This window comes from Vulpes vulpes, chromosome 4 (assembly GCF_048418805.1).
Source record: "Vulpes vulpes isolate BD-2025 chromosome 4, VulVul3, whole genome shotgun sequence".
NCBI classification, from domain to species: Eukaryota; Metazoa; Chordata; class Mammalia; order Carnivora; family Canidae; genus Vulpes; species Vulpes vulpes.
Window position 1 is genome coordinate 21,269,205 of NC_132783.1, and position 15,787 is coordinate 21,284,991.

The window sequence follows — 15,787 nt, forward strand, 5'->3', positions numbered from 1 at the left end:
GAGGATGAGGGTAGGAAAGATGAAAAGGTTACTTCACGGTCAAGTGGTTACAAACATGGGCTTAGGAGTTAGGCTGTCTGGGTTCAAACCCTGTCTCCTGCATTTGACAATTTATTTAAACTTTCTGTGAGTTTCCTTATTTGTAAAATGGAGCTAATAGAGACCATCTAGTGTAGTTGCTTGAGGATTAAATTTTTTATATTTATATTTATAAAATATTTAGAACAGAGCTTGGCATATGATAAGTGTTCAAAACGTTGTAGGAGAGTAGAAACCACACACTGGGCTCTAGGAAAATTCCTTGGTTCAACTAATCCTGGTGCCTTATTGAACTAAAGTTATTGGATGGATTTTTCCAGGTCAATGTATTTGGAAGTTTCCACACAGGATCTTAGGGGTCTGTATATACACAGATACCTATATTAGAAAGAAAAAAATGTGTAAGAACAAGCAGATACCTGTCTATCATTCCCCTTGGCCATATATTTTTGACGTGACAATGCCTTTGGAATTACTATCTAGAAAAATGATTTTATCTGTTAATTGACTATGTTCCATAAAAATCTCCAAGCACAGAGATACAGGCACTTGGGTGTAATGTTGAAATAAAAAAAATGTGGAAAGATGTTGGTATCCATCATATTTATATTCATTGTGTCCTAAGTTTGAATCTAGATTATCCTTCAAGTGGGCTTCCTAAAAGATTTTTTTTATTTTATAAATCCCACTGAAGAGTTTAGCTCTAATTGTTCCATGAATCAGTGGAGCCATAGGGATTTTTGCACATGAGGTGGCTTTCATCTCAGTTTAGTTCAGTGTTTTCCACATGTGTTTCTGAATAGTAAGGAGTTCCAGAGTGGAGGATCCACGTTCCCCAGGCATTCCTTATAGGACTTGTAACTATTTAAATCTCAAGCCCACCTGCGAGTCAAAGTTATGAATTAACCAAATTAATCAATTAATCAACCAAAATAAATCAATGGTGGTTTTCACCTTTGAGGTCAAAGAGGATTAGGCAGAAATTATCAAAAACCCATTTCACCCCTTCTTACTCCTCAGAGAAACGGGAAGTATCCATGACTTACATATAAGACCTCCGGACCACTGATCTTGGATTGATTGATGGACAGATGGATGGATGGATGGATGGATGATTTTTCAGTTGGGCTCAGTCTGTAGGCTAACAATTTTTTTGTTTTAGCCAGAATCTAAGGGAAAATGGTATGGACAAAATTTTAAGAAGGGAAATTGAAAATAACCTATGCTTCAAAGGCTAGAAAATATTTTGTAAATTAACGTTGAAAGTAACTTTTAAATCTTTCTGATCCAAGCTTATGTTTTTGTTTCGATTTCATCTGTCTTCCTCACACTCTTGAAAAGATTATTTATTTATTTATTTATCTATTTATTTATTTATTTATTTATTTTAGAGAGAGAGTAAACATGAGTGGGGGGCAGGGCAGAGGGAGCGAGGAATCCGACTCATTGAATGGGGAGCCCTACACAGGGGCATGATCTCAAGAGCCTGAGGTCGTGGCCCAAGCCAAAACCAAGAGTTGGATGCTTAACTGACAGAGCCACCCAGGTGCCCCTGGTTTGTCTCTCTTAAGAAAAAAAAAAAAACATATAACTGTTTTTATAAGTCATGTATCAGGTACCTTTCTTCAGCCCCTCAAACACTTTTTGAAGTATGCAAGTCATAAATGAATAATTAACTGCAATATTAGCCATAAAAATTATCTGTAATAAGTAACAAATCCAGCAATAGAAAATGAATTAATGGTTTTCCTACAAAGCTCTAAAATATACAGTGGTTACTCAATACTCACCATTCAAAAATATGGCTATTTGCTGCCTTTAGAGGAAGTGTTTTCAGGTTTCCAAGCCAGAGTTTGCTCAACACACACATTGCAAAGGCCCATCTAACCATTTTCTGTGTGTGCACAGAGGGTAATAGAGATGCGGGAGACATGATTTGCCCTGGAGCAGTGAGAACTGGTCTCTAAAGAGCACAGCTGCTCCCATAACATTTTTGAAATGAACTAACAGAGGTCTTGTTTGGGATCTTTCTAGGTATAAGAAAAACTTTAAGATAAAAAAGAAAATACCACTGAACACCATGTGGATTGCCAACTGCATGGATACAGTGGGAGATGCCAACATCCGTTCTGGGAGGTCCTTTGTGTTGGGCTGGCCCACGGTGAACTTCGTGGCCACCTTCAGGTAAGACCGATGCCTTGGTGTCCTGTATCTACATGGCTTGAAAAGGATAACATTGTAATCTATTGTCTACCAAGCTGGTGACTCACTTCTTGACCTCCCATGACACTTGTTTTGCCTTGTACTCTGCGTAAGAAGGTGCTTATATCCACAAGGAAACAAGTAGATAATGTATAGTGGGAACTACTGGAGTAATTTCCTTCGGTTTTGATCAATGGTTTTTCAAATTTTGTTGTCTTACCTTTATGATGACCTGCGAGATTTTGGTGGAGTGGGGTGAGGAGAAGAAAGCAGTGTGTTAAGTGCAACTGCGTAAAACAGGAATGAGGCTTGGGGTGTGGATGTTTCAAACAGAGATGCAAGTGTGGCATGATCCCTGTAAACTCAGAGGTGTCTGCTCAGGATATCCAGGGTCGAGAGCCACATTCCCATCCTCATGTCAGCCTAAGAATGTGTCTTACACAACTAAACTCTACTCAATGGAATCAAATGAATAATCTGAGTTTAGTGCCTCAATGGAATCCTATTTTGTTTCAGATCGTTACCAACTAAGATAATCTGTACACAGCAATTCAGGCAACCTAGTATTCAATGGCATGATCAATTTATTTGTATAATTACATACTGTTGTTAAGGGAATTAACTTGGGAGTGTAAAAGCAATTTCTCAAATTTAATTGGACCCTTTAATAGTACTTGCTCAAGAAATCTATTCCGGTGATTTAAACATGCAGATACCTCCTGGGAATCAGAGGGCAGGATCTTGGAGAGGAGACCTTGAACCTCACTCTGTTGTAGTTGTCCCGAAAGAAAGAAAGAAAGAAAGAAAGAAAGAAAGAAAGAAAGAAAGAAAGAAGAAACCAAGTTTTTATCAACAATATACAAAATGTGGTACAGGAGCTAGGGACAGGAGGGAAGGGAGAGTGACTGCTTAATAGACACATGTTTGCTTTGGGGTGATAAACATGTTCAGTCACGATCGTTGCACAGAACGATGAATATAGTAAAGGTCACTAATGGTCAATTTTCTTTTATGTGTAATTTACCACAATAAAAAAGAATGCTGGTAAGTGATAAGTCCACGTGTGAATGAGCCTTAAGACATTTGCAACTTTGGATATTAAATGCTGTGAAAATTTTAGCAGAGAAAATATTAATCTTTAGTAATTTTGCATCAGGGGATTGATCTTTCTCAGAAGATCACAGTGATGAAGAATAAGGTTTTTAGGAACTAATTTAACATATTACAATCTGCCATATGCATAAGGAAATAAAACTATTACAGGTGTTTTTTTCCAAAAAAGATATTCTTGTTTCTGAGCCAAGACAGTTCCATCAAATTGCTAAATTTCTTAAATGTGATTTAATTTGAATGGTAATATTCTTTATATCTGAATAGCCCTTGCAGCTGCAGGAACACTCTGAGCTATAATTTAACCCCTTTCCAGTTCTGGAAACTAAATATCAGAGTGGTTAACAACGTGCCCGTGATCTCATAGCTTGCATCACATAGTCACAATTAAGTTTTCAGATTTGAAATCAACTTTTCTCCCTCTTTAGGATCTACTTCCCATTGCTTTAATACCACTCACAGAAGAGTGGAGTCCATCAAAACCACTCTAAGGGGAGTACAATTTACACATCCACATCCCTTAACAACGGGCTGCTCATATTTTTAGTCTGGAGTGGTGATCTTAATATGTTAGTAGGAGTATCGTACGTTCCTCAATTTTTTTCTTCTCATTTTTTAAATTGCAGCTCTTCAGAACAAAAGGAAAAATGGTGTTCTTACCTTCAAAGGTATTTTGTCAGTGTAATATTATAAGTCTTTAACCCATGATGAAAAAAATGTAGATCTCTTCAAAGCAGTGCCCCCAAACTATGTTCCCTCCCCTTAGTACGAATTGTTACACTATCCTCCAATGATTTCTTATTTAATTGTACCCTGCCCATTACTACAAATAACCTGCTCTCCTTTACATCCATATATTGCTTATTTTTTTTTATGAAATTCTGGTTATTACTCTCATCTTCCCCCACTTTCCAACCTCATGATTATAGCTAACATTATTCTCAAAACATATATTAAATTTCCATAAGTGCAGTTTACCCTACCAAGTAATGCTCAAAGCAACTTCTCATTCCTACATTTGAAGGTGCTAGTATGACCTCCGGTCTAGGCAGGAAAGCTTTGGTGCCTGGATCTGCTGGTCAAATCTCACATGACAAGAGTGATCTATTGTTTTCCTAGTCACAGCTTATTTTCCTGAAATATTTTTGCATGTTTCCTTCCAACCCCCAATTTTTTTTTTGCTGAGCTTATTTATATGCATTTAAAAATAACGAAGTATGTTGAAAATATGATCAACATAAATTGATTTGAAAGTAAGGTAATTTATCCTACTCTCTTTTGGGTTACTATCGAATTGGATTAGGTACATCATGCTAGCCAAAGAGAAGGAGCAGCCAAAAAGCATTCCCCTCAAAATCTTCACTGAGAACATCAAGAACTGTGCCTGTGTAAGTATTTTTAAGACCAACAATTAAATTCTGAGTTCCTAATTCTGACTGAATGAAAAAATGGGATAGAGGTGGAGACACAGAGAGGGAGGAAGCAGTGAGTTGGGGAGAGAGGAAGGAGAGAGCAAAAGGTAGGAAGAGAGAGAGAATATTTAGAAAAGTGCCATGAGGAAAAATGTATTTTCCCCCTCTCCATGTACTTCTTTATAGACCTAAAAACTGTGTCCTAGGTAACATGAAGCAAGAGGAATACATACTACAGTGCTTAAGCAAGGAAAGAGTATTGGATGTTATGTGTCTATGACATTTCTCTGGATCCTTCTAATTGCTTATAGTGGCTTGTAATACAGTGATTTAGAAGGAACCATCATTTTTTCCAAGGGCCACCACTTACATACAGAATGGTCTGGATTGTCTCCACAGTCCTTTTTCCCCTCCAGATATTTTATTTAGTATAACTATAAACTCAGAGAAAAGTTGTAAATATAAAAGTAATACAAAAAACACCCCGTATACTCTTTATCCAGATTCACCTATTGGTAACACTTTATTCCATTTGCTTTATCATTTATTTTCTTTCTCTGTGTCTATTACATGTATGTGTATACATACGTTTGAGGGTCATACATATACTATAGCCCTTTTTCCTTAAGCCTAAGCATTTCTTAAGAATAAAGATATTCTACAGTTATCACCTTTAGTGAATTTAACCTTGGCGTAATACTTTACTCTGCCATTCCCATTCTCATTTTGTCAGTTGACCTCAATAATGTCTCCTTTCTAGTACAGGATCCACTTAAGGATCAGGTGTTTTATTGAGTAGTTATGTCAAATGCAGAGGAGTTTCAAAAAGTCTTTTGTTCCAAGGAATATCAGGATTGAATTGAACTAAGAGGGATGACACTTTTAAGGGATCAGCATATTTCTATTTCAATTTCTTTATACTGTGGGGAGGAAAAAATCAAACCAATTGGCCCAGTTTTGTGTGTAAAATTTGATTTCTGAAATTGTAGTACAGTAACCAAGACATTTACAGTGATGAACAAGATACTTTGGGTATCTTTAAATGGTATTTTTTGTGGTTGTTGTTATAGTTCGAAGTAGCTCTAGATCACACAAAACAGCATTTGAAGGTGGAACAAAAAAGGTATTCCTGGCTAAAGCAAAAGCCATGCAAATAGTTTGATCTGTTGTTAAGTGCCAGCTAGATGCACTGCATGAAGGAGAGAGAATTCTCTAGCAGCAGAGCACATTCTTGTCTCTGCCTTTGATATCAATTGTGGCAGTGGTTTACATTCAGAACTTTCCTTGGAAAATTACCTTGAGATTTTTAAAAATCAACTTTATTGAGGTATAGTTTTGGTGAAATAAACATTTCTGATGTTCTTCACCCATTCTTAAAGATCCAAGTTTCCCACTGCACTGTTTCACTTCATCCTAGAAAGATGATTCTTAGCATTCCTTGTGCAGAACTGCTGCAAACAGATTTACTTAATTTCTTTTATCTGAATATGGCTTTATTTCACACTGACTCTTGAAGGATATTTTTGGGGGTGTAGAATTTTGTTTGCAAATTTTTTTCCTTTTAGTCCTTTAGAGATGTTCCAGTCTTTTGGTCTTGATGCTTTCTGATGAGTAGTCTGTGATTAAACATTAATCCTCAGTAGGTGATTTGTCATTTTTTCTCTAGCTGCTTTCAAGTTTTCTCTTTATTTTTGGTTTTTAGCAGAGTGGCTATGAAGTTCCTAAGCATGGTTGTCTTTGAATCTGTCCTATTTGACATATTCTGAATTTCTTGAATTTGTAAATTTATGTCTTCACCAAATTTGGGAAATTTTAATCATTATTTCATCAAATATTTCCTTCCTCATTATTTCTCTTTCTCTCCTCCTGACAGTTCCATTCTTTCCATATCAGACACTTTCACATTGTTCAGAGATCCCTCAGGCTCTGTAATTTTTTTTCAATCTTTTCCCCCCTTTTCTTCTTCACACTGGATAATTTCTAGTATCTATTTTCAAATCACTGACTTCTTTTCATCATCTCCATTATGCAATGTAGCCTAGTCAATAAATTTTTTAAAAATATTTTTCAAAAAAAATAAATAAATAAAAATATTTTTCCGATAAAAATTTCTATGTTAAATATTTTTCCTCTCAAATAAGGAAAAGTCATTAATACTTCTTATTTCTATACTATGATGCCTCTATTTTTGTTTAATGTGAACATATTTTCATTTGTATCATTGAGCATTATTGTAATAGCTGTGTTTGGCTAATAGTCTAAGCATCGAGATCATCTCAGGTGTGGCTTCAGCTCTTGAAAATTGATCTCATTTTCCTGGTTCTTCATATATTAAGTAACAGTTTTGACTCATGAACATAACCTAAGTTTTCTTTTTCTTTTGAATTATTTCAAAAAATAGTTTATTTTTCTGAAGTTATTTGTTTAGAGAGAGTTCTATCTAATGGAATTTGTCTGTTGGGAGAACCTACAACATGCAGGAAAATATACATACATCCCTTAAATTACTATTTGAATTGCTATTTGAATGATTATTGAATTACTTTGGGACCATCTGTGATATCAAGCAATTGCATTCAATTCATAAGAAGAAAAATACAATGAAAGGACAAGGAGTGATTTATGAAAGAGTTTCTTTTAACTTTGCTTTTAATATTTTCAAGGCCTGTGGGTGTCCACTTGTGCTGTTTCTTCTTTATGCACTGTTTCCCGAAGGACACAGGCCCCATTGCCTAAACATGTTATAAAAACTGTATGCATAGTAAATGTTCTGGTTACATATTCTCTTATATGACTTTCGTAATTTTTGTAATTCAGATAGTTTGTAATTCAGATAGTCTTATAGATCCATCTCAGATTGCTATTAACCCCTTTCAGAAAATTTTCTTTAAACTTTTCCTAGTTGTATGGAGCAGTTTCTCAATGTATGGTCTGATAGAGAGGTATTAGAAGTACCTACTCGCTGGCAGAGTTGTGAATGGAACATCAACTTCTAACATTTCCAGTCTCATTTCCTAGATTCATCAGTCTTAAGAGATTGCAACAATGGAAGTCTTAGTTAACCATGATGCCTGACAAAGAAAATATGGACTAAATAGTAGTTTTTAAAAAGTGTCTTTCATAGCCAGTTCTTATCTGATTTTACTGAAACCGACTATGTAATTACAAAGGAACTAAGCCAAAAAAAAAAAAACCCAGAAACAAACAAACAAAGGAACTAAGCCATACTATACAAACACAACTCAGTAAGAGAGGAAAGTATCTAGTGCCTTCCTTTAATACTATCCCCCTCCCACCATTTTGGAAATAGCCTTATGGAGCTGAGGGTCACCCCATGTGCCCTCTTAGAATTCTCAATTTTTCTCTTCCTTGCTTCAGCTGCTGTATTTTGTATGCCACAAATTCTTGGAGGGAAATATATGTTTTACTGACATGTTTCCTACTAGCTTCATGTTATATAAAAAAATGAAATTATAATTAAGGGTTCGTGTTCTACACGTGCTTTACTTTGTCATTACCTGGAAACAAGCTTTACTTTTGGAGTATGGATAATAATTTGACAATTATTTGGTCACATGCTTTAAATTTTAAAAAAATTGTAGCAATTTTTCTTATTTATTTTTTACAGTCCGTAACTGTAACAGTGACAAATTCCGACACAGCAAATGACACTATCAACATGTTACTAACAATGCTGGGAATAACCGTAAGTTGCCTACTATCTATTTTTAGTTTACGAACCAACTTTGACTTTTGAGTTTTGTGAGTGTGTGTGTGTGTGTGTGTGTGTGTGTGTGTGTGTGTGTAGGTGTTGTGCACCTCCCATCATAAGACAGCTGATTATTGTGGATAACATACTCATATTTTTCCTTCCAACTTTAGAAATTGAAGGCAGCGAAGCTATAGTATTAGCTTATACATGAGTGCTATTCTTATATTCCCATTTGAAATTTTCTGCAAATTCAAAGTTATAGTCTAAAATTGGACTATAATTTTAGAGTGCTAATAACAATATGCAGTTTACTGTATATATTTTAAATACAGACAATAAAGATGTTTCTAAGTTTCTTTTTTATTGTTGTTTCTAAATTTCTAAATATTTCCTCCTCTATTGGACTCTTCTTTCTGTGTTTTCAATTCTGATACGTCTCCATCCCTATTGACCCTAGTTATCACACAAGGAAGGACTCAATCCGTTTAATGAATCCTAAATTACATGTTCTGTTGTACATTTTGACATAAAGACTACATGGCTACAAGCTACCTCCTTTTGATGCAGATCCTGAGGATGAAGCAGCTCATACCCTTTAGCAACTGGTCAAGACAAAGACAAGTTCTGAATAAGACCATGGATCTGGGGCTGATCTCTTTTTATGAAAGAGAAATATATTTGAGGATGAGGTTTTATAAGGGAAAAAAGAGGGACAGTGATAGATGGAGAGAACCAAAGGGAGCACTTGGAAAGCACAGCTTCTTATCCAAAATCCTCTGTAAATGTGATGTGACATAATCATAAGATTGTTTGTAAATTCTATCTGAGCCAATGGTATAATAAAAGCCTTTAAAATTTCAGAGCAACGAGAATTTGGCAGAAGAAATCAATGATTTCTGTACAAACAACATTTAATAATACATCCAAAATAAAATTGAATTTATATGTACTGACTAAAGCACATCTTTACATACGTTTCTAACCTGTATGATATAGAAACCCTAAGTAAGAATTAAATCCTGGAAAAGAGAGTGAGTGGTTTGAGGGATGAAGGTGGGGAGATTGACTAATGATTTAACTCATTTTATTTCATGTTTGTGATTTTCTTTACTTAAAGCGATCAATGTCACTAGGCAAAGAATTTCTATTTTAATGAAGAACTGGGCTTATTTGGCTTTATGTAAACCTGATTTAAAGGATTCCAGCATGGCATTTCCAAACCCTACCCTACCTTATTAGCTCTTACTTCTTATTTGCAACACAATCTTGAGCAGATTTAGCTGTGTGTGTGTGTGTGTGTGTGTGTATCTGTGTCTGTGCCCATACCTATGACATTCCTTCATAAGGTGAAGGCCATGATTTTTAATCAGGAGTCAAGGGCACATGATAACTATTACCAATAATTCCATTTCAAACGTTTTTTTGCTTTAGTCTCCAGGAAGACTCTTTAAAATAGTTCAGCAATCTTTATAATTTAGAATTGTTTGTTTCAAACAATTGGGATTTTCAGTATTACTGGGCAATAATTGTGCTGGGAGTAATCATTTTCTGCATCTGACATGCTGCCTAGAGTCCTCATCCTTTCTCTCCCTAAAGTGGAGTTTGCCTGCCCCAAAGCCAGTGGCAGACTTCCGTCCACTATCTCCTCAATGTCTCTTGGGCATTTGTCTCCTTTGGCTCAGGGCTGCTGAGCTATTGATGCCTCTCAAGTTACTTTGCTCAGGATTAGTCATAGCAGAGTATATGGCTCTCTGGACAACATGCATCTCTGGGCAGGGACATTTGGAGACAAAGGCCAACGCTATCCAAGGAGTCTAGAGACAGCAGAAGAGAGGACTCTGAGATGAGACTTTTACTCCATAGTAAAGGGACACAAATCTCATTTCTTACACCATGGGCCACCCACAAAGTGAGGGGCTGGCTGTACTGTGGTTTCCCGGTCTTTATCAAAAATTACAAGAATCTGGGACAGTCTATTGGAAGCTGTGAGGGGAACTAGTTAACAACTACTATAGCTACCTCCATGGACCAAATACCATTTATCCTGGCCCCAATTCTTTCTTTTTGGAAACACAGATATGCTAAGGAAATGTGTTCTTCAAGTACTGTGAAAGATATGTTTTGACACCTAGTTCTTTTTGTTTCCAAGGGCTCTGAGAACGACTTCCAGCTGTGGGCGAGTTCTGGCAAGGAAAAACTTCCACTAATTGGTAAGTGTCAGGGAAAATCTAAGATGGGATTGATTAGGTTCAAAATTGTAACTCTAAGTTTCAAAGTAATGGTTGTTCTTTCTTAAGCTTCAAAATCCTTAAAAGTGAAAATCACATGCAATATTCACTCACATGTTTAATAAAGAATTACCAGGTACTGTTGCCCAGGCATTGATAACATCTCTTCATTCAGCAGCTATGATTTAGTGAGGGAGAGAAATGTAAATTTTTGTTTCTACTTCTTTTTACCTGACAAACAGAGCTGTCTTGAAAAAGTGTGATTATTTACTATTTACTTACTTATTTACTCATTAGGTATGAAAGCAAAATGGATTGGAATTTTTCCCATACATTTATTTTTCATATGTCAATTTTGAATTCTAGTTCCTAACTGCTAAGAAGCCTCTATTTGTGAGAATTCTCTAAAATCCAGTTATGTCTCTGAATCCAGGTACAGATATGTATTTAACACCCCTGCCCTGTGCCCAGTTTTCTCTGCATCATAAGGAAAATGAGATAATCACATTTAAACTCCTCTCATCTTCACTGATGAAATCGCCTGCACTTTGCTGTTTCTCAGGTTTTTTCCATCACTGTTCTTAAGGTTATTGATAAACAGATTGCACCTCTTCTAAAATAGTTATTAGCACAAGTTCTCTGAAAAAAAAATCTTTGGATTAGCAAAATTGTTTAGTGTTTCCAGTAATGGAAGGGTTTAAAGAAAAAGAAAAAGAAGACAGGATTGGTAGCAGGCCTTGAAGTATAGTAATGGATGGTAATGGTGACAATAATCTCTTCTAGAAATCTTAAAGCATTCCTTCTTACATGAAATTTTTTATCCTTTTAATAAACCTGTGAAGCTATAACTCTTTTTCAAATAATCTGGAAATCTAAACAACCAATTTCCTTTTTTTAAAAAACAACCAATTTCTTTCTGCAAAATATATATTCCCAGTCTTAGACTATAGAGTCACAAAGCTCATCACTGAGAACAAAACCCCTCAGTACCACTTCCTGTTTTGAATTAACGTTGACATCTTTGTAAAAGTTGGACAGGGGCAGCCCTGGCGGCTCAGTGGTTCAGCGCTGCCTTCAGCCCAGGGTGTGATCCTGGAGAGCTGGGATCGACTCCCACGTTGGGCTCCCTGCATGGAGCCTGCTTCTTCCTCTGCCTGTGTCTCTGCCTCTTTCTCTCTCTCTGTTTCTCATGAATAAATAAATAAAATCTAAAAAAATAGTTGCTTAGCAGTAAAAAGGAAAAAAGTTAAATACTTATATATGTTTTAATAAAGTGCATTAATTTAGATAAAATGATGTAGATGGTAACTTTTGAGACTTTGAATAGCTTCACACACGAACGCAGCTCTAAGGAATCTGAAGAGCCTGTCGTTCATGATGATCCATTAGAGCATTCAAAAATGCATTTTTTTAAACATACTCTCAATTCTCAATTGTGGATTAACTCCTGGTTATCTTGGTTTGGTTGTATTGCTGTCATAGAAGCTTCTTTTTCCTTAATGGAGCGAAGTCCCTGTGATTCTTGTGAACATTGCATTCATGACGGATGAAAAGAACAGCAAAAGCTCCTTTAGGTACATTCAGTAATAAATCTGGAATGACAGAATGAGAATTTTCATTCTATTCTTAAAAAATGAAATCCATATCATTTCATAGGGTCTTTGAGAATTCTCTAGAGAGGAAAAACAATTTAAAGCATAAAAGAGCAAAACAAATCACTTGGCAGGCAATTCTGGATAGCTCTGGGTGTGGTTTTCTATTCTCTAACCATCGTTTTACAGTTTGCTTCTGGGTTTCCCACTCTGCACACCCTTCCTTCTGATCATTGCCTGGCAGGACACCCCATAGAGGGAGGGCAGCAGTGGAAGGGAACCATAAAGCATAAGGGCAACCCATCCCACTACTCTAGAGTAGCTCTGGCTGGAGAATTGACAAAAGGAAATGAACAAAAAATCTGTTCGACTGACATTCTGTTGGAGAGAATAGTGAAGATAGCAATTCTATATATATATATACTCCAAATATTTAAAAATTTATTAACCAAAAAATAAAAATAAAAAATAAGAATATTAACCACCAATGCTTATTAATATATTCACTCTGATAAGTTTGTGTGTGGACAAGCATTTCAAAGAATTAGTGTAAGGCTCGACGGGGTCAAGTAATTTGCCTAAGATGTATAGATGTAGTTAGTGTCAAGGCACAAACTAGAAAACCTTCAACATTCTCAGATAGTTACCCAGCAAAAGTCAGCATTGTTTATTGCACTCATGAATATATGTATTTCAAGCAAAGTAACATGCTTTCAATTGTTTTCTCTTCTTAAAATCTTTCCCTTGGGCACACGCTTTCTGTAAGGTGTTCCCACAAGGGTGCATATGATGCTCACTGAGGAGGCACAGCCTTCTTTATCTAGAAGTCCCAGAAAAATACCAACATATACAAATAGGGTGATGCTTACACTCAGGTTTGGTTTGATGACAAAAATACCAACATATACAAATTTTTTCTTGATGACAAGAATACCAACATATACAAATAGGGTGATGCTTACACTCAGGTAGTTTGATGACAGCCATCACCATCATCCTAAATATTCAGGTTTCTTTCCATACAGGACATGAACATCCCTATGGAATTAAAATGAGCCATCTTCCATCTACTAAAGCACTGCCAAAGGAAGCAGAGGACTCCATCTCTCCTTCCCCAACTCAGGAGGCCCTCCTTCTGGAGCAGAAGATCACAGAGATGCAAATCCATTTCATACTGAAGCCCAGGCACCCAGCCCAGAACAAGCAAGGGAGAGGTGAGCCGCTTGCTTTTCTTCAAGTGCCTTCCCTTGGCTCATGTCTCCATGCTTAAACACAATTCAGACACACAGTTTATTCTTTCTGGGTGAGCTTATTGTCATCAATGAGGAGGAACAGTATAGGAAAGAATGCAAAAACTACCCAAAATCAAGCTTAGAAAAATTCAAAAGTCTGACATCAAGACCCAACTCATTTCTATGAAGGTTGTTTCCTTGTTTTAAATCTTTTGGGAAGACCTTTAACTCCTGTCTTTCTCTATACCCTCAGAGCACTTTCAAGCCTGCCCTGAGCCATGCCTTGTGCTGAGTAGTATATCATATATTTAGTTTAACGAGTTGTAGGTAGCATCATTTATGTTAAAGTTGAGCAAACCGAAGCTTTAAAATGCTGAGCTTCATAAGTGGCAGGACCAGGATGCTTCTGGTGCAGTGCTGGCACCCACATGAGTGGAGGTGGTGATGCACTCACTACATCCCAGAAAAGCCAAGTGGCCGGGTGTTCAAGGTTATTTGGTGAAATGTTCCTCATGTGCTTATCCTTCGAAACCTTGGCTCATCTCTGGACTCTTCAAAAATCAGTTATTTAAGCAATGTTAAGGAATCTTCAAAGGAAAACATTCACAGCTGAGCACTAGAAACTTTGAACTCAGCTTTTCACTGCTGGTCACCTTTTCTTTGGAAAGCTCTTCCTTCATAGGGAATGTTGAGTAATTAAAAATCATCTCTGGAAACTGGTGCCTTCGTATATATATATAATATATATATGCATTCATAACCTCTATAAGTGCATTCATAACCTCTCATTGTTTTTTTCGCTTCTATGATTTCTTTCAAGCCTGGGACTTGTGTGTAGATGTATATTTACATATATGTTTGAGTGTGTGTGTGAGGAAGTAGGTTTCCACACTTCATTGTGGTTTAGGCTCCTTTCAGTAAATGTTAAACCTATTTAACCAAAAACATCATCTCTGGGTGGGTTAGTGGGATATGACAAGAAAACACAGCCACCACATAGCCAGCATGTAATGACAACATCCCAAGGACCCTGACTGCAGCAAGTCATCCTTGAAGATGGCCCAGAGCAGAGGAACATAGAAGTAGGGCTCAGGCAGATTGTGTCCTGAGAAGCAGATCCTTTGGATGGTAGAAACTTGAGCACTCAGAAACCAAAGAGGAAATCTGGGGCTGAGGGGAGACTGGCTGTGAAAGCAGAGGATTACCAAACTCAGCCTGATTTGCATACCAAATCCTTCTAGCTTTTAAAATCAGATCTGACACCTGAACCCACTGATCACTCCAGTAGAAAACACATCTACAGGTTCAGTGCCTCCTGATGCCTTGTAACTGGCAGTAACTGATGACACAGGGAGTACTCACCTTGAGTCTGATCGAGTCTCTAGGTTTAACCATCAGTCTGAAGGATATGACCAAGAACTTATCAATGCCATGAGGATGCTGTTAGCCAACATCAGGACGTGGAGAGTTCTACACAACAAATGACTCAGTTTCACTCTTCTAGCCACTACAACGAACACGCTGCAAAATGGCAATGGTGAAAATAATGCTAAGTGAATTAAAATACACTAATCTCCCTTCTTCCTTAGATTCAGGCCAGACCATGAAAAGCACTGCTTTCAGAGACTGGGCCTTTTGGTGGCGCTCTGGCACTTGCCAGAAAAACCAGTGCAGAGTTGCACCATCGGCAATACCACAACAGCTCTTTGGGGTTTCACTCACAAATATATGTGATAAGGACAACTTGCCCTTCCCAATACTGGTAGGTCTCAGTTTGGTCTTTTTTTTACCTTCCTGAGGAGAGGGACCTTGGAGAGGCAAAGTGTTCTCATGCAAACCTACCCTCAAATGGAGAAATCATTAGACAGTCCCTGGCTTTGGCTGAGAAGCTTTGCTAGTGTCATTTGATTTACCTACTGAAGAGTCATTTGGCCAATACAGCAGAACAACGTTTTGCCTATTCCACTTGTTTCCACCGAGACCCATGTAGGCCTGTTCAGATCAGTCAAAATGGACTCTGTGTGCATGAATCATCTTCACATTCTGCTGTTGTCTTCCTGAACTCACAGTAGTCTCAGGTCTCCTTCAACGGAGTCTACTTAATCTAACAACTGAAAACATCTTACCTAAGCATAAAGACTCATCCTGAGGCATATATGAATCTGCTAATTCTAAAAGAGGATGTTAAATGACAGCCACAGAGTTTGCCCTTGTTATCTCAAATCGGTGTACTGAATTGTCAGTGTGGAAATTTCCTGAG

At 37.0% G+C, this 15,787-nt stretch overlaps 1 protein-coding gene across 1 annotated transcript in view; it reads left to right on the forward strand.

The window, feature by feature from the left end:
- LOC140598708 (rho GTPase-activating protein 20-like) overlaps positions 1–15,325 on the forward strand; it is a 32,951-nt gene extending 17,626 nt beyond the window's left edge. Inside the window, exons 5-10 of the mRNA XM_072757234.1 lie at positions 2,074–2,223; positions 4,655–4,739; positions 8,392–8,469; positions 10,625–10,685; positions 13,321–13,509; positions 15,117–15,325. Coding sequence (XP_072613335.1) covers positions 2,074–2,223; positions 4,655–4,739; positions 8,392–8,469; positions 10,625–10,685; positions 13,321–13,509; positions 15,117–15,325 — 772 coding nt within the window. The remainder of the gene's footprint in view (positions 1–2,073; positions 2,224–4,654; positions 4,740–8,391; positions 8,470–10,624; positions 10,686–13,320; positions 13,510–15,116) is intronic.
- The last annotated feature ends 462 nt before the right edge of the window (positions 15,326–15,787 follow it).